The sequence below is a fragment of the Lemur catta genome, chromosome 1, assembly GCF_020740605.2.
Source record: "Lemur catta isolate mLemCat1 chromosome 1, mLemCat1.pri, whole genome shotgun sequence".
Classification (NCBI taxonomy): Eukaryota; Metazoa; Chordata; class Mammalia; order Primates; family Lemuridae; genus Lemur; species Lemur catta.
In genome coordinates, this window is record NC_059128.1 from 98,705,769 (window position 1) to 98,725,802 (window position 20,034).

At 38.5% G+C, this 20,034-nt stretch overlaps 1 protein-coding gene across 1 annotated transcript in view; it reads left to right on the top strand.

Annotated features, from left to right (window-relative positions):
* Nucleotides 1-19,745, top strand: part of SPESP1 (sperm equatorial segment protein 1) — a 38,989-nt gene extending 19,244 nt beyond the window's left edge. Inside the window, exons 2-4 of the mRNA XM_045546228.1 lie at nt 3,728-4,696; nt 10,624-10,708; nt 19,649-19,745. Of these exons, the coding sequence (XP_045402184.1) occupies nt 3,728-4,696; nt 10,624-10,708; nt 19,649-19,745 (1,151 nt within the window). The remainder of the gene's footprint in view (nt 1-3,727; nt 4,697-10,623; nt 10,709-19,648) is intronic.
* Nucleotides 19,746-20,034: the final 289 nt, after the last annotated feature.

Sequence of the window (20,034 nt, forward strand, 5' to 3'; positions counted from 1 at the left end):
CTTCCAAATGGACTTCATGATCAATTTTACTAATTCCAGAAAAAAATTAATGATAATTTTAGAAGCATATTAAATGCATAAATTAACAGTGAGAATATGACATCTAAGCATCTTTATGATGTTGAATTTTCTTGTCTGAGAACATGGGATATCATTCCATTTGGTGAAGTTTACATTATGTCTTTCAAAAGATTTTATTATATTTCTGTTTAGTTTGCTGTGACTGCTATAAAAATTACCACAAACTTAGTGGTTTAAAACAACAGAAGTTTATTCACTCACAGTTCTAAAGGCCAGAAGTCTGAAGTCAGTCAAAATCAAGGGTATAGGCTGCCTCTGGAAAGCTCAAGGAAAGACTATGTTCCCTGCCTCTTCCAGTTTCTGGCAGTTGCTAGTATTCTTTGACTTGTGGCCACATCTAGTCTAATCTCTGCCTCCCTCCACATTACCTCTTCCATGCACGTCTCACATCTCTCTCTCTCTCATAAAAACATTTGTGATCGGATTTAGAGTCTACCCAGATAATCTAGGACAGTGGTCCCCAATCTTTTTGACACCAGGGACCGGTTTCATGGAAGACAATTTTGCATGGACGGGGGTGGGGTGGTGGTGGTGGAGGCAGAGCTCAGGTGGGTGATATGAGTGATGGAGAGCTGGGGAGTGGTTGTAAATACAGAGGAAGCTTCACCTGCTTGCCCGCTGCTCACCTGCTGTGTGGCCAGTTCCTAACAGTGCTGGTCCATGGCCCAGGGGTTGGGGACTGCAGATTCAGGATAATTGCCCCATGTCAAGATCCTTAATTTAACCACATCTGCAAAGACCTTTTTTTCTTATAAGGTAACATTTACAGGTTCTAGGATGATACCTTTGGGTGTTCATTATTTAGCCTACTATAATTCCTCGTATAGATTTTGGGCATGTTTTTAAAAATCTGTGATTAGATATTTTGTTTCATTTTTTCTGTTACCTAAATGTCATCTTATTTCTCATATCATCTAACCAGTTTATATTTATATATTGATTTTGGTATGTTGATTTTTATAACTTGCTATTTATGAAATTCTTACTAATTGTGGTAACTTTTCAATAGATTTCTTTTGTGTTGTCTAGATTTATAATTATATCATCTGTATATAGATAGTTTTACCCCTTTTTTCCCAATTCTCATGTCTCTAATTATTTTCCCTTGTCTAATTGCATTGATTGATATCTCCAACATCATGTTAAATAGTCATGGAGATTTTAGGTATCCTTGTCTTGTTCCTGTCTTTAGCAGAAAGTCTTCTAGTGTTTCTTACTAAATAAGATCCAAAAGATACTTTTAATGTTCTTTTTAGGTAACATTATATTTCCTATATATTTTTTAGGGAAATTTGTATTTTAAAATGAGAAATGTAAGCAATTACCTTTATGGGGAATAATATCTTATTAGTGCTCTGTAGCTTTTAAAGCATTTTTAAATATCTAATTCATTTGGTTCTGTGAGATAGAAGGGCAAATATAGTATATTAATTTTATTGTTAAGTAAATGTTCAGATAAATTTAGTAATCACCTAAAGTCATGATGCTATGAAATGGTAGAGCCAGGACCAGAATCAAAGGTTTTATTTTCATTGCACTAGGCTACATATTCATTTTCCTCAATATTTTCCTTTAAGAAAACTCTGATTCAGGATAATGCATTTTATAAATATGAGTATACATAAACAAGTTATTTTCCTTTTTAAAATGTGACTTTTATGTAATTTTTGCTTGTCAATTAAAAACAAAAGAAACTACTTGGTATTAAAAAAATAAAAAATAATAAGTTTTAATGGTTTACTGTATTAAATGATTGGGAGGTATGCATGTGCTTGTGTGTGTGTTTAGGGAGTCAAACATTATAGATAAAATCCAGAGTCCCCTTTAATTAAAAACCAAATTCAGTCCCATTCTCTCTCCTCAGAGGCAACTGCCCATATGAGTTCTAGTCCATTAAAAAATTTTCAATTTGCAGACAAAATATATGATACTGTGTGAGTGATTTTTAAAAAATTATTATAAGGATAATGTCAAAATCTACCTTTATGTTCTATCTACCATTTTCACCCACCACTCATTGTGTAGACCTTGGAGTTTACAGGCTTTTCTGAGCACGACATAAAATGCAGAATCTTTTTTTAGGATCTAGATCTCCAGCCAAGTCTGGTGTCTTTCCCCAACTCACTGCCTCACCAAACTGTTCTCTTTAAGAATTTTTAAAAATTTAGAAATATACTTTCAACTTTGATTAAACTTCCGTCTGGTCTTTCTAAGTTGTAACAGAATAGTTAAAGAAGAGAGAAGAAACATGTAAATATAAAGCAATTTTTGAGTATTTTGTGCTTACCAAAAAGCCGAATGAAAGTACCTCCTGAACGGTTGTTATTTTATTTAGCCTGCAGAGGGATGGTTCAGGTAGGAGTGTGCCTTAGAGTTTGGTAAAAAGTGACTTACTTCCCTGAATTAAATCATTTTGTATCCATGATAGTGGCAAAATCAATTTAAAATTTCATGTAATTCGAAACCCCCTGTACTTAAAATACCCCTGATTCAGGAGTAGAAGAGTTTAACAGAATTCCAGAATATCTTATGCAATAATCTTTTCTGTTCTCCACATTGGATGTGAGAAGCTTTACCACTCAAATGCTGCAAAATACCAGTATAAATAGAACTGCCATTTTGTTGTTAAAAGTGAAGTGTTGATGATTTAGACCAGGAATTGGCAAACTTTTCCTATAAAGGGTCAGATAGTATTTTTAGCTTTGCAGACCATGTGGTCTCTTGCAACTACTCTACTGTTGCAGCCAAAAGCACCCATGGACAATACATAAACAAATGATTGTGTTCCAATAAACCCAAGACTGGCTGGGTTCTAGTAAAACTTTATTTACAAAAACAGTTGAATGAATATGACCCACAGACTAGTTTGATCTTTGTTATGTTGAAGTTAGTAGTATACTGGTAAATGTTTAAAACTGGCTTTTGGTAGAGAGAAGGAAATCCTGATCTGTAGCATTTGCTCATTTACATGGTGTAAATACTCCCACCAGTCGATTTCAAGCTGCCAATTTGACATCACTGAAAAGGGAGGTAGAAAGACATGCACAGTGGCACACTATTACGTTGCATCTTCATCATCCATGTACACTTGATATGAATAACCTCAAGAGCATAGGTTACAGTAAAATAAAATAATTAGGATGTGGTGAGTTTGGGATATTTATTACCTTTGTTTTTAATATAATTTGATTTGATTGAAACTTTATATAATTTTTAATGAAATCTGTGTTCAACATCTGGTTAGTAGAATTCCTAAAAATTTGATAATTCACTCTAGTGAGCCAGTATAAGCCTATTCCAGCACACCACTGTGTTAGAGGACATAATCAAGAATTTTGGTTTAATAAGTTGCCTGTTGAATCATAAGGTATATGGGAAAATAAGAGCAAAAAATAATATGGAGAATTGTGTTAATACACAACTTTCACACTAATTTTGCTCATCTATTTTAATAAGAACCTGAAAAAATAATTGCATTTATTTAAGTGAGAATTGACCCTATGTCAGAAGTGTGTTGCTTCTTGGTTCTTTATCTCAATTTTTAAGCGATAGCACATGGAATAAATTTAGGTCAGTAGATTCTGTCGATGTGTCATTTACAGTAATAAATATTACTTATTATTTGTTTGATTTTTTTCCCCTAAAGGCATAACTGTGTCGCCTGACGAAGAACAAAACTTGAATCATTACATACAAGTTTTAGAGAACCTAGTACTAAGTGTTCCCACTAGGGAGCCAGGCCGCGAGAAAAAATCAAAGTCTCCAAAAAATGCTTATTCTGTAGTATCGAAGATATCAAAATTAAAGGAGATAATTACACATGGAGAAGCTGAGAATGATGTTTCAATTAATCCTGTCAGTGGAGAAACTACACCTTTCCCGACTAGCGGCTTCACAGAGGGAGTAAGGAGGAAAAAACGCACTAAAAGTACAGCATTCTGGTCGATCAAACCGAATAACGTTTCCGTTGTTTTACATGCAAAAGAACCTTATATTGAAAATGAAGAGCCAGAGCCAGAGCCAGTTAGGAAACAAACTAAGGCACCAAAATTGTCACCAACTGTTACTGAAACATCTACAAGTCAATATGTCACCTCAAGAAGATCACCTGTGACCACTTTGAGTAGAAACGCTGATTTGGAGATCACTACAGAATCAGAAGATGTTCCTCAGCTCTCAGGCGAAACTGAAATAGAAACACTTGAAGAACCAACAACTGAAAACCACTCACAGACTTTGAATAATGATGAGATTTTGAAAAAAATTTCAGATATTAATTCACAGGTGCGACAGGCACTTCTTACTGACAGCAGCAATCCACAATTTAAAGAAGACATTCGAGCCGCCAAAGAGCACCTAAAACGAAGCCTTGCTCTAGCAGCAGCAGCAGAACATAAATTACAAAAAATGTATAACTCTTACTTATTTTCACTAGGAGAAACCAGTAATGAAATGAATGACATTGAAACTGTTATCAACATGCTGTATAATTCTAGATCTAAACTATATGAATATTTGGATATTAAATACGTTCCACCAGAGATGAGAGAAAAAGCTACTACAGTATTCGATACATTGAAAAAAATATTATGTGTAGGTAAAGTAGAACCTGGAAGTCTTATTAGGAAGTTATTAAACAATAATATAAAAATGTTAAACCTACTTGATGTTGCATGACAAAGTTGATTTAAGGAAACTGCATTCATTCACAGGAGATATAAGCATATTAGTGATTTCAAAAATTGTACAAAAATATTTTCTATTGTAGTTCAATGTGCTAACATCTTTATATGTCATATGTTCTGAAAAATTTTCACACACACTAAAACTCTAATAATTTACAATAAAATTTTGGTTCAGGAGTTTGTAGTTCTTTCTCATTAATTTTAAAAGTTGTGAAGATCTAATCTTCAAAATGTTTCAGCTTTAATTTCGCTTGAATAGATTAGTTAAATTTATCGATTTTATGAGTTAAGAGGTTGTGTGCACTCTATATATGTAGCCAGTTTTAAATAATTGTGTATACAGTAAATGTAAAAGTTTTGGGTATATGGTCTTTATTACTCCTTCAAAGAAACCCTGGGGCTTGTATGAGAACTTTTATTTGGATACATGTGTGCCTCCTTTGAAAGGTGAATGATATATCATGACACATCCCTATTCTTTTGTTGTTAAGCACTTTTGGAGTATCAGTGAGGGACTGTAACCTGGATATGTAATGAAGTCATTCTAACTGTTTTCCTCTTTTTGTTTGTATACCTACACATTTGCACTTCGCCACTATTTTGTCAGGGGTATGATTGATACCATTAAGTTTAACTGTAATTTTATAATTATGGTTCAGGTAATTCTGTTCATGATTTGACCAGTATTATATTCAAATTCATTGATTTATTCATTCATCAAGCCAGTTATTTATAGTTTAACAAAGATTTATTGACTTCTACTATGTGCAGGGTGAGATACTAAGCTTTGGGGGTACAATAATAAGACCTAGTTCTTTCTCTCTTTGAGATTATACCATAGCAGGAAAGATAGACATTAAACAATTTCAACAATTTTAAAATTTCAGTTGTGACAAGTTGTTAATGAAGGTGTGAGATATTTGACCTCACCTAGACCAAGAATGATGGGAAAGCTACCCAGAGAAAGTGGCAATTAAAGTGAGGTCTGAAAGATGAGGTGTAAGGAGAAAGGAGACATTCCAGGCAGAGGCAACAGCATATGTGAATGCTCTGAGTTGAGAATAAGGATGGTAAGTTAAGAAGTACCTGGAGTATGAAAAGGCAAGGAAGAGCACATACATATACACAGGGGGCTGGTGACATACAACACTGAATCAGAATAGATTCTGCAGGGCTTTCACTGCATATTGAATATTTTAGCCTTTATTCTGTGATCAATGAGATGCCATTAGTAAATTTTAAACAAAGGATTGGTATGATCAAACTTATGTTTTTTAAAAAAAACCACTCTGGCTATGGTTTTGGCAGTAGGTATAAGTAGAAGGACACTGTGCACAGGCCAAATTTATCTCAAAAGTAAATGGAAAGAAGTGGCAATTAAGAGAGTCAACAGGACTTGGTGATTGAATGGATATGGGGACTGAACTAGTTGCAGAGATCAAAAAGAATTCCCACACAATTAACTGTATTGTAAAAAGCATTGAGACATTGGTTTTGATTCATAAAAACACTTCAGTGTATACTGTTTATTTTTAAAAATAATTTTACCATGGAAAATTCCAAACATTTGCAAAAGTAAACAATAATATAACAAACCCGTGTACCTGTCAACTTAAAACCTCAGAGAGAGAGGCTTTCTAGAACAAAAGATTTTAGGGAGGAATAGAAAAGAGTTACATCCTGGGGTGTTCAAATCATGAAAATTATAAGCACATACCTGAGGACAATTAGGACAAAGAAGAGTTTTTAAAGACATAGAGAAGTTTATGCAAACCCTTTTTAAACAAAGCTCATTGGGGGAGGTAACACTTGGTAGGCAACTGTCCTGGTCAGAGCATCTTATCTGAAAGGCTGAAGGCTGGGGAAATTCCTGAGATAAATTCTGAATACAGGATACAAACAAGATGTGTAGGTATTTCCAGGATGTAAGCATGTGGGTCTCTTCTTTATGACCTCCCAGACTCCCAGTTTGGTTAGGGGTTTGACACAAGTGACTCAATTTCGTTATTGTTAACTTCCACATACCCACCATCTGGTTTCAACGATTTTCTACTAATGACCAATCATCTTTCATCTATACCCTTATCTCCCCCGTTCCTATTTTATATTGAATTAAATCTCAGGTACTTTATCATTTCATTGGTGAAGCTCGACAAGTTTTTTAAAAACACAACCACAATATTACACATAAAAATTTGATGATTTTTAAAATATCATCAAATATCTAGAATATGTAGTCAATATTCAAATTAATAATTGTCTAATAATTTTTTGAATTTTGAGTTAGTTTATATGAATCAAAATCAAATAAAGTTCACACAATAAGATTGACTGGACTCATAAGTCTCTTTTAATTTAAAGATTTCCTTAACACCTCTTTTCTCCCCTTGAAGTTTACTTATTGATGAGCTCAGTCATTTGTCCTATAGTTTCCCACAATATTAATTTTGCTGATTGCATCCCCATAGTGTCATTTAGCATGTCCTCTGTATTGTATTTTCTGTAAATTGGTGGATGGATCTAGAGAGGCTTCATCAGAATGAGGCTTGTTTTGTCCTTTTCTTTTTCTCTTTTCTTTCTCTCTCCCTCCATCCCCTTCTCTCTCTCTCTCTCTCTCTCTCTCTCTTTCTCTCTCTTTCTTTCTTTCTATAAGATGGTGTTTTATTCTTCCACCTGGTTGTGTCTCTCTGTGTATTCTTAGCAGATTTTGATGATCATTGCCTAGACAGATTAATTGATCAGGTGATACAAAGTGGAGATATTCCTTCCCTTAGTATTAGGTTATTAAGTATGAAATGTCCGATGTCCTTAAGTACTAAGTTTGACAGTTGATATCTCTGACATTTCACTTTGATACTTCTTGTTTTATTTTTTATTGTGAGGGCACATCCTCAGTGTTTCAAATGCACATTTTGGCTTGTGATTATCTTTAAAAAATGTTTAGAGCAATTTTCGTGAAACCATGGATAAGTAAAAAATTCGTGTTATTTTTCGAGTGTGAGTTAATGTTGTGGAACCAATGCAGCGTAGACAGCTTGAAATATCAACAAAGTGTTTGGGAAGGATGTGGCTAATGAACACTCAGTACACTGATGGTTTGAGAAGTTCTGTTCCGGTGATTTTATTCTTGAAAATGAGCCACATGGGTGACCTAAGACCAAAGCGCATAATGATGAACTGAAAGCTGTAGTGGAAGCGAATCCGTCTCAACCTATGGGTGAATTAGCAGCAATGTTTGACATTGCTATTCTAATATCGGACCATTTGAAACAAATCAGCAAGGTAAAGAAGCTGGACGGATGGGTTCCATGTGAATTAAACAAGCGTCAGAAGAGAAATCATCTCAAAGCTTGCCTTTCTTTGCTGTCACAACATAAAGGCGAACCATTTCTATAAGGTATTATTACATGTGATGAAAAATGGATTCTTTTTGACAATTGCAAGCATTCAGCACAATGGTTGGATATAGATGAAGTGCCAAAACACAGTCAAAGGCGAATATTCATCAAGAAAAGTTAATGGTGTCTGTTTGGTGGTCCAGCACTGGTATTATCCACTACAGCTTCATGAAACCTGGTCAATCGATTGCAGCAGATGTCTGCTGCAACCAACTGGATGAAATGATGAGGATGCTCGCAATTAAGCAGTCGAAATTGGTCAATAGAGACAGGCTAATCGTCTTGCAAAACAATGCTTGACCACATGTCGCACAAACAGCACTGTTCAAACTACAACAGCTGGACTTGGAAACTGTCTGTCATCCACCATTTTCACCAGACTTTGCACCAACTGACTACCACTTCTTCCAAGCTTTGGACCACTTCTTGCAAGGAGAAATATTCAGTTCTCAATAAGCTGTGGAAAACACCTTTCATAATTTCATTGCCACTCACTTTCCAGGCTTCTTCGCTGCTGGCATAAACAAGCTACCATTAAGATGGCAAAATTGTGTCAATAGTTTAGGTGCATACTTTGATTAATTGTACTGCTTCTTGTTTGAGATATAATAACCTATATGTTTGATTCAAAACTGGACATTTCATATTTAATGAACTAATACCTGAAATATGTCTATAAAGAGAAACTTTTGCTTATCTATTATTTGATCCTCCAGTGGTCCAGTGTATATTGGAAAGACATCAAATGTTTGAATCTTTCTCTGTTTAACAATTTTCAGAACAGTTAATTCATAGAATCCTCCAAAGATGATCTTTTTTTCTTTTTTACATTAGTAGTCTGTATTTGTTTAAAGCAATTTTACGTTTACAGAGAAATTGATCAGAAAGTACAGAGTTTCCATATCCTCCCTCCCCTGTCCCACAGTTTCCTCTATTGTTTACAGGTTGTGTTAGAGTGGAACATTTGTTACAGCTGATGAACCTACACTGACACACCATTGTCACCTGAAATCCATAGTTCATGTTAAGATTCACTCTTGGTGTTTTACATTCTATGCATTTGGACAAATGTGTAATGTCGTATATCCACCATTATAGCATCATACGGAGTAGTTTTATGTTTTTTTAAAAAATCCTTTGTGCTCCACGTATTCATCCCTCCCTCTCCATTAACTCCTGGAAACAACTGCTCTTTTTACTATCTCTATAGTTTTGCCTTTTCTGGAATGTATATGCAGGTTGAGTATCTCTTATCCAAAATGTTTAGGACCACAAGTGTTTTGGCTTTTTGATTTTTTTGGATTTCGGAATATTTGCATATACATATCTTGGGGATGCGACCCAAGACTAAACATTTCATTTATGTTTCATATACACATTCTACACATAGCCTGAATGTATTTTATACAGTATTTTAAATAATTTTGTTATGAAACAAAGTTTGTGTACATTGGACCATCAGAAAGTAAAGGCATCATTATTTCTGCCACCCATGTGGACAATCTGTGGTTGTTTGACATCGTCATCATTCCTGACTTTGAATTTATATACTACTGATAAGCAATCATTTTCTTACACTTATTTACATATGAGTATTTAATAATTAACAGCAAAAAATATGACATACTGTTAATAAAGGGAAAAATTTGTCAGGTGTGGAATTTTCCACTTGTGAAGTCATGTAGGCATTCAAAAAGTTCTGGATTTTGGATTTTCAGATTAGGGATGCTCAACCTGTAAATTGGAATCCTACAGTCTGTACCCTTTTCAGACTGGATTCTTTCACTTGGTAATCTGCATTTAAGTTTCCTCTGTCTTTTAATGGTTTGAAAGCTTATTTCTTTTTGTTGCTGAATAATAATTGTTTTGTCTAGATATACAACAGTTTATCCATTCACCTACTGAAGGACATCTCAGTTGCTTCCAAGTTTGGGCAATTATGAATAAAGCTTCTATCAGCATTTGTGTGCAGGTTTTTGTGTGTACCTGTGTTTTCAACTCCTTTGGGCAAATATTAGGTTGGTGCAAAAGTACTTGCCATTTTAGCATAGTTGAAATTTACCATTTGATATTGGAATACATGCTTAAATAAATGTGATTATGTTATACATCATTTTAATGCACATTTCTCACTTTATGTTTTTTGCTGATGACTTACTACTTGCTTCTTATTTTATATGTATTTTAGACTATGGAAATGATGTTAGACAAAAAGCAAATTTGAGAAATTTGAGTGATTTTCTTCTTCCAGTTCAAAATGGGTGGTAAAGCCCTGGAGACAACTCACAACATCAACAACACATTTGGCCCAGGAACTGCTGAACATACAGTGCAGTGGTGGTTCATGAAGTTTTGCAAAGGAGACGAGACCCTTGAAGATGAGCGCAGTGGCCAGCCGTCGGAAGTTGACAAAGACCAGTTGAGAGTAATCATTGAAGCTGATCCTCTTACAACTACAGGAGAAGTTGCCGAAGAACTCAACGTTGACCATTCTATGGTTGTTCGGCATTTGAAGCAAATTGAAAAGATGAAAAAGCTCAATAGGTGAGTGCTTTATGAGCTGACCAAAAATAAAAAAAAAAAAAAAACATCGTTTTGAAGTGTCATCTTCTCTTATTGTATGCAACAACAAACCATTTCTCAATGAGATTGTGATGTGCGAGGAAAAGTGGATTTTATACGACAACTAGCAATGACCAGCTCAGTGGTTGGACTGAGAAGAAGCTCCAAAGCACTTCCCAAAGCCAAACTTGAAGCAGAAAAAGATCATGATCTCTGTTTGGTGGTCTGCTGCCAGTCTGATCCACTACAGCTTTCTGAATCCTGGCGAAACCGTGACATCTGAGAAGTATGCTCAGCAAATCAATGCGATGCACCGAAAACTGCAACACCTGCAGCTGGTATTGGTCAATAGGAAGGGCCCAATTCTTCTCCACAACAATGCCCGACCACGGGTCGCACAACCAATGCTTTAAAAGTTGAATGAGTTGGGCTACGATATTTTGCCTCATCCACCATATTCACCTGACCTCTCACCAACCGACTACCACTTCAAGCATCTCGACAACTTTTTGCAGGGAAAAACACTTTCATGACCAGCAGGATGCAGAAAATGCTTTTCAAGAGTTCATGGAATCCTTAAGCATGGATTCTTATGCTACAGGAATAAACAAACTTACTTCTCGTTGGCAAAAATGTGTTGATTGTAATGGTTCCTATTTTGATTAATAAAGATGTGTTTGAGCCTAGTTATAATGACTTAAAATTAATGTTCTGAAGCCGCAGTTACTTTTGCACCAACATAATACCACAGAGGGTGATTGCTAGATCACATGGTAAGAGTATGTTTAGCTTTGCAAGAATTGCTTAAATTGTCTTCCAAAGTGGCTATACCATTTTTTCATTCTCACCAGCAATGAGCGTTTCTGTTGTGCATGTTCCACATCCTCATCAGCATTTAATATTGTCAGTATTCTGGCTTTTGGCCATTCTAATAGGTATATAGTGATTTCTTATTGCTGTGGCCTATTTTTTTATATTAAACTTTTAATTTTGTGATAATTACAGATTCACATGCAGGTAAGAAATAATACAGAGATCCTTTGCCCATTTCACCCAATAGTAATATCTTTAAAAACTATAGTGTAATATAACAACCAAAATATAGATATTGATACGAGGTACAGAACATTTCCATCACCATAAGGATTCCTTATGTTGCCCTTTTCTAGCCACGTGCACTTCCCTCCCATCTTCACCTCTCTCTAACCATTGTAACTGTTATTCTGTTCTCCATTTCCATAATTCTGTCTTTTCAAGAATGTTATATGAATGTTATTATACAGTACATGATCTTTGGGGATTGGCTTTTTTTCACTCAACTCAATTCTCTGGAGATTTATCAAGATATTTTCAAGTGTCACTTCACTTTTATTGCTGAGTAGTAGTCCACAGGTTATTTACACATTTACCTGTTTAAGAACTTCTGGGTTTTTCCCGTTCTTGGCTATTACCAACATTAGTTTACATATTTTTGTGTGAACATAAGTTTTCATTTTTCTGGGATAAATGCTCACGAGTACAATTGCTGTGTTGGATGGCAGTTGCATATTTAGTTTTATAAGAAATTGTCCACTGTTTTCCAGAGTAGCTATACCATTTTACATAATGACCAGCAATGTATGAGTTTCTCTGAAAACTTGACAGCATTTGGTGTTATCACTATTAAAGTTTATTTATTTCAAAGTATATACGTCAATGGTTTTTAGTACAGTCACAAAGTTGTACAACTATCACATCTAATTCCAGAACATTTTATCACCCCCAGAAGAAACCCTGTACCCATTAGCAATTACTCCTCATTCCTATGTCCCCAATGCCTTGGCAGCCACTAATCTGCATTCTGTCTGCGTGGATTTGCCTATTCCGGACATCTCATACAATGCAGTCATGCAATATGTATTCTTTTGTGATTGACTTCTTTCACTTAGCACAATGTTTTTGAAGTTCATCCATATTGTAGCATATATCAGTATGTCTAATTTTTGTGACTGAATAATATTTCATTCCATGGATATACATTTTGTTTATGCATTCATCAGTTGATAGACATTTGGGTTGTTTCTACTTTTTGACTATTGGGAATAATGCTGCTGTGAACATTCATGTACACATTTCTGTGTGGGCATATGTTTTAAATTCTCTTGAGTGAATATCTAGGTGTGGAATTGCTGGGTTGTACAGTAACTTTACTGTATAACATTTTGGGAGCTGCCAAACTGTTTTCCAAAGGAGCTGAATCACTTTACATTCCCACTGGCAATGTATGAGACTTTCAGTTTTTCCACATACTCCCCAACATTTGTCATCTTCTGTCTTTTTTATTATTGCCATCCTTATGGATGTGAAATGGTATTTCATGGTGGTTTTGACTTATATTTTTCTAATGGCTAATGATGTTGGGCATATTTTAATGTGCCTATTGGCCATTTGTATATCTTCTTTGGAGGAATGTGTATTCATAGCCTTTGCCTATTTTTATTTTTTAAATAAAAAATATAAACTTTACTTCTCTACATAAGCTCCATCAAATTCAAGACACTTTAAATTTTTTTTATTTTTAATTATATGAGTACAAAGTATTGTATATATTTATAGGGTACATGTGATGAATTGATAGAGGCATACAATGTGTACTAATGAAATCAGGGTAATGGGGTATCCACCATCTCAAGCATTCATTATTTCTTCGTGTTAGTAGTATTCCAATTCCACTCTTTCAGTTATTTTAAAGTATACCATACTGTTGACTATAGTCATTTTATTGTGCTATCAAATATTGTTCATTCTATCTAACGATCTAACTATATTTTTCTACCCATTAACCATCCCTAGTTTATCCACACCTCCCTGCTACTCTTCCCAGCCTCTGGTAACCATCATTCTAGTCTCTGTCTCCATGAGATCAATTGTCTTAATATTTAGCTTCCACATATGAGTTGAGAACATGTGAGATTTTTCTTTCTGTGCTTGGTTCATTTCTCTTGACATAATGTTCTCCAGTTACATCTTTGTTGTTGCAAATGGCAAGATATCATTCTTTTTATGGCTACATAATGTTCCATTGTGTATATGCACCACAATTTCTTTATCCATTCATCCATTGGTGGACACTGAGGTTGATTCCATATCCTGGCTATTGGGAATAGTGCTGCAATAAACATGGGAGTGCAGATATCTTTTCCATATACTGATTTCCTTTCTATTGGATATATACCCAGCAATGGGATTGCTGGGTCATATGGTAGTTCTATGTTTAGTTTTGTGAGGTGTCTCCATACTATTTCTCCTTTCAGTTCTATCAGTTTTTGCTTCACATGCTTTGCAGCTCTGTTGTTGGGTGAATACACATTTAGGATTGTTATGTCTTCTTTGTGCACTGAACATTTTATCTTTATATAATGTCTCCCTATGTCTCTAGTAATTTCCTTTGTTTTGACTTCTACCTTATTTGGTATTAATTAGCCATTCTTGCTTTCCTGTCTTCATTGGCTATCACCTGAAAGCCAGAGAACAAGGGAGCCTACCAATGCTGTCTGGAGAGGTCAGCCTCCTGGGTCACTTAGCAGGGTGGAGATAGACAAAGAGTAGATCTGAAGAGGCAAATCCAGTACCTATTGCTTAAAAGCAAATAAAATAGCTTTGAAAGGACCAGTCTAGAATTGTCTCCTTGGCAATGGTATATCCCGCAACTCACATTCTGGTCATCTGGCCCCTTTCATTTTGGTGTCATCCTTTTTGGTGTGTGGGACAAGGATCATGTGGGAGTTGGCATATTTGGCTACTCTTTCTTTCACTGTCAATGTAAGTAATAAATTGTCTGAATCTGAAAGCAGCTCACTGTATCTTTACTGGCTGAGTCAGTTGGGCCTTGGCCTTGCCACGTCATGGGTGTGGTTGACATAAAATACTCCCTTCCACCTCCAAAATCTGTAGGTCCAAGTTCTAAGTGATCACTGTGGTTCTGTTGAGTTTTAATATTATATATGAAAGCTCCAAATTATCACATTTGTATTATTTATCTTTTAATATACAGTATGTGCTACATGGAATTTAATTGGGAGAGCTCTCAGTAAAACAGTGGACCCTGCTACAAATGGACTCAGCTACACCCGTTTGTTTTGAGAGTAAGTTCTTAACAGTAAATAAGCTAACAGAAAATAAGTTCTAATAGTAAATAAGTTCTTAACAGTTCTTGACTCCAAAACCATACAGTTCTAAAATCCATCCTCTATTCCTCACCCAGGGGAGGTTCTCACTTGCAGGTCTCTCCTTTGCCCCAGCTTCTATCACCATCTGGGTCCTCCACTCCTACATCAGAACTCTTTTTGTCTCTCCTGCCAGATTTCAGTACCTTTCATCTCTCCAACCCAATTCTACATCAAGCTTTGGGTCCACCTTCACAGGTCAAAATATATAAAGAGACTCTGATAAGCACTTGTCAGTCTCCTTAGAGTCTACATGTAGCAGCTCAAAAAAATTGCAATAGCTTTGACTGTATAGATTATGTTGTGCTTTCTTTTTAATATAAAATTTTTACAGCAGTGTACCATCCCCACTATGGAAAGAGAATTTTCTCTTTTTGTGGAGCATGTCCCAGGAGTTATGGGAAAGACTTGGTCTCCCAGTTCCATCTCTAATTACAGTAGTAATCAGATACTTCACCATCTGAACGTCAGCCAGAAATCTAATAATGCTATTTAGGTAATGTGGTCTGGGGAGAGCCCTGAGGCCTAGAGCTGGAGAGGCAGCGGGCCGTGGAAGAAGACGAAGTGGGTGCGTGGGGGCAGAGGCAGACAGGCCAACCTCGCACTCTGCAGAGGCCGGTTGGCCAGGAGAGAAAAACTGCAACCTCTCTTTCCAGCACCTGCAGAGGCTTCTAGAGCCCTTGCTGGGTCTTGGTTTGTTAGTAGCTTGTTTACTTTGTAGCTGGTGTTAAGTTTTTGTAGAGGCCCCATTTCTTCCTCCTCCTTTAGCCGACCCTGGTTCTCAGCTCATCCTCTAACCACCTTTTGCAGCTGCCTCCTTGGGGGACCTCACCAAGCTTCAGTCTGGGAGGGGAAGCCCTCCATAGTGACACTCACTCCTAAGTTTGGAAATGACATTTAGATAAATCTTGATGGCTAGAACCTGTTGGGAATAGCATTGCTGATACGGGTTTCCCAGGCGCAAATGCTGAGACGTGACTTTGTACACAAGTCACTTATGAAGCTCCCAGGGGACACTGGTAAGGGGATGGGGAACAGAGAGGGAAGGGGGAAGCCAATCAAGGAGCAACCTCAGACAGAAGTCCCAGGATGGTGGCTTCAGCCTGATCCCACAGGGGGAGTCTGGAGCGTGAGCGATGTATCAGATGTCCCAAGCTGAGGCGAGGGAGCTGGGCTCTCATGCTCCCAGCACCCACTGGGAGAGAAGGAAGGAAACCCCCAGGCACTCCCAGCATTCCGAGCTTCAAGGTGAAGCTACTCCAGCAGCCTAGGCCAGCTGTCCCCAGAAGTTAGAATTGAAGAAATGAGGAAAGGGGCTCTGGGTGGAGCACCCACATGGTCCACTACAACCCAGGATCTCTTCTATTAATAAATCCTAGGGAGATCAGGGCTTGGTAGACACAGAACATGTAAAGACAGCTGAGACCCAGACTAACTATTGCACTATGCTGTCACCTGTGGAATGAACCAGGCCCAGCTGACACACAAACTACTGCTGCTCATGGCAGAAGCATTTGGAAAGATTATTGTTCAAAAAGCGCTATATCTTCCATTTTAATTAGGCTACTAATTTTGTCACATTGCTATTATATTTGGCTGGAAAGGGATGGGGTATCACCCCATAAGGTGGGACGGAGGGCAGGGAGAGTCTGTGGGGAGGTCAAGGCTTGGAGGGGGTCAGCTGACAGGCTGCACAGGCAGGCATGTACACTGCCCAAACAGAACAGAATGTGAGACTGGAGAGGCCGCTGGGGGTCATTTAGTCCAGTGGCCTCATTGTACAGATGGGGAAACTGAGGCCCAGAAAGGAAAGACTATTTGTTTCTTTAGCTTACATTTATTGAGCATCTCTCTTTGCTGGGCCTTGTGCTAGAGGCTGGGAATGGAATTCCAGGATGGAGGATCCTCCAACCTTGTTGCTGTTTTAATTTTTTATCTTGAAATATTAAATAGCTATAGATTCACAGGGAATTGCAAATACGGTACAGCAACTTCCCATGTACTCCTCGCCCAGCTTCCCTCAATAATAGCTCACATAACTACATTACAATATTAAATCCAGGAAATTACACTGATATAACCCCATAGACCTTGTTCAGATTTCCCCAGTGTTGACATGTTCTCATTTGTGTGTGTGCGTGTGTGTGTGTGTGTGTGTGTGTGTGTGTGTGTAGTTCTCTGTAATTTTATCACACGTCCAGGCTTGTTTGACCACCGTGACCAAGATAGAGAACTGTTCCATCGCCCCAGAGGAGCTTCCTGATGCTGTCCCTTTAGAGTTTCACCCCCCTCCCCTGTGCCTAACCCTTGGGGACTACTAACCTGTCATCATTTCAGACCTTGCTTTTGGGGGGGCTCTCATCCTAAGGAAAGATAGATGCAGATACAAACCTTAGTAATATAGGAAATATTATATATAAATATATAAAAATATGAATGCCTATATAAATATAGGAATGAAATTATACCATGACTCTTGGGTGCAGTTAATGTAACATTTCTGAGGGTGTCTAAATCAAATTAATCCCATTGACAGGGGACCAGAAATGGGTCCTTTCTGCCATTGAAAAGGATCGGGGTGGTGCTGGATAAGCTGACACAGGATGATCTTCACAGCAGATGGTGAAAGGCAAAGGACGACACAGCATACTCCTGTGTGGGTGTGTCTGGGTGTGTATGTGTGTGTCTCTGTGTATGTATGTGTGTGCACGCATGTGCACGTGTGGTTAGGCAGCTTTGTAACCGCATATGTCATGTGTCTGTCCACACACAAAGCCCCAGTAATGGTGTTACCTCTGGAAAGAGAGGCCAGGGGCTGAGGGAGGAGGAGATTCTCTTTTCCTGTTTACTCTCTTGTTCTGTTTCAGTTTTCACCATGGGCATGACTTGTTTTCATTAAAAGAAAATTAAACCTTTTTGGACCCTCCTCAGTAACCCTGACCAGAAATCCTACATGGTCAGATCCTTGCATTCTCCTCTCCCCTGGGTTTGTCAAAGGCCCTGCAGGGACTCAGCAGTCTGGAAGAGTCTGCAGCTTCTAGTCACCATGGCAGCCGTTGCTCCTGGTGACCACGAGATGCAGGCCGGGCCTTCCCAGCACAGTGTGCACACCCCCACACCAACCTAGGTCCTGCATGTTGAGATGTCCCTAATGGTGCCAGTGCGTGGGTGACTTGGCATGGGCTTATTCCAGGACACTGTGTGTTCAGCACTCTGTGCTGCATGCCACACACTCACACAATGCAAATGTTCTCTACCTGGAAACATCACCCTTCTACCTTGCTATGCAAAGTCCCCATTCTCCTCCCCCTCTGGGGTAATCTGGCTTTACCCCCAGTGGTCTCTGAATGCAGAGTGCTGCACAGAACTTGTCTTCCAGGCAGGCCGTTCCCACACCAGAACCCCTCCAGGCCCACCAACTTCCTCTCCCCGACCAGGAACAGGAAGAATTGTTTATTTCTCCTTAGGGGGCTGGAGAACGCTTATTGCTGTGGGAAGAAAATCAGACTATCCTCAAAGGGCTGGGGCTCCAGAGAGCTCTGTTTTTACCCAGTAAATCAACAAAAGCAATACATGACATAAATTAATTTCTCAATGAATTATTGCTAGACACTAAATTTTCAATAAGTTCTTCTCCTTCAATTCAGATATGTTCTGATAGAGTAAAAGTAAAGGGCAGTGAAAACTAGAGGAGAAAACTAAAAGAGCTCTCTTGGGGAGAAGTGGGCTGGAGAAGGGAACACGTGTGATGGCACCTGAAGGTTGAGTAGGAGTTCACCAGGCAGAGAAATGAGGGGAGCTCTCAAAACCTTGGTGCCTGACTCTGTCCAGACATTTCCCAAGCTGTACCAGACTGCCATGGTCTCAGCCCGCCTATGTCTCCAGGATTTAAAGAGCAGGTTCAGGTGAACTCAGAGCCTGGAGAAAGGCAATGCCTTGTCAGCTGGCTCAGATGTGTTTGGTCAAGATGGGGCCGGTAATGTGCCAGCATGGACCAAAGCTTCAGATGCGCCACTGCTTCTCTTGTGGAACCAGTGCTCTGGGAACTTCTGGGACTGCGGCCCTAAAGTGAGGTCTTGCCATGCGTTCATGCTCTGGTTCCCGTGGGTGCAAATGATGTAGGATTAGAAGAAGGAAAGGGACGGAAAGGAAAGAAAAGAACGGCAAGACCAGTTAGGGAAAGGAAGGCAAAGGCAAGGCAAGTGTGCTTCGGTGAGGATTTCAGGCCACGAATCACGGTGGGAAGCAGAGACAGATGCTCATCTGGCCAGGGTGCTGACTCATTCCTGCTGCTAGGCAGAGTTCTACAGAGAAACAGAACCAATAAGATATAAATATATATATATGTGTGTGTATATATATATGTGTGTGTATATGTGTATATCTATGTATACACACATATATGTATACACACATATGTATGTAAATAAAATATGTGTGTGTATATATGTATGTGTGTGTATATATATGGAGATTTATTAGGAAGAATCGGCTCACATAACTATGGAGGCTAAGAAGTCCCCTGATCTGCCGTCTGCAAGCTGGACACGCAGGAGAGCTGGTGTGTAGTTCAGTCCAAATCTGAAGGCCTGAGAACCAGGGGAGTCCACGGTGTCAGTCTCAGTCTGAGGACAGGAGAACACAGGTGTTCCAGCTGAAGCAGGCAGGAGAAAGGAGTGACTTCTTCCTTCTGCCCTTCATCTCTTGTTCCGTTCAGGTCCTCAAAGGATTTACTGGTGCCCACCCACACTGGGGAGGGCCGGATTGCCCAGCAGGCTGGGAACTTCCCTACCCAGCATCCCAGCCTGGGCTGAGAGCGCAGCTCTCCTCTGGGGTAGGGGTGCTCCCTAAATGCACTGCAGCTGGGACCCAGACCGCACTCTCCTCTCAGTTCTGCCCAGGCGGGCTCCCTTGCTTCCCAAAATTAGTTCACAAATCTCCCCACCATGCCCCCAAGCATTGACAATTGAGTCCTAGGGATACAGCATCTGGCCTGCGTACTGGCCCCTGGGTCCCCAGAGATAAATCCCTGACCATGCCAGGGAGAAGCATGCTCATCCCGAGTTGCCTATGAGGTGCTCAAGCAGGTTTGCTGTCCCTCCA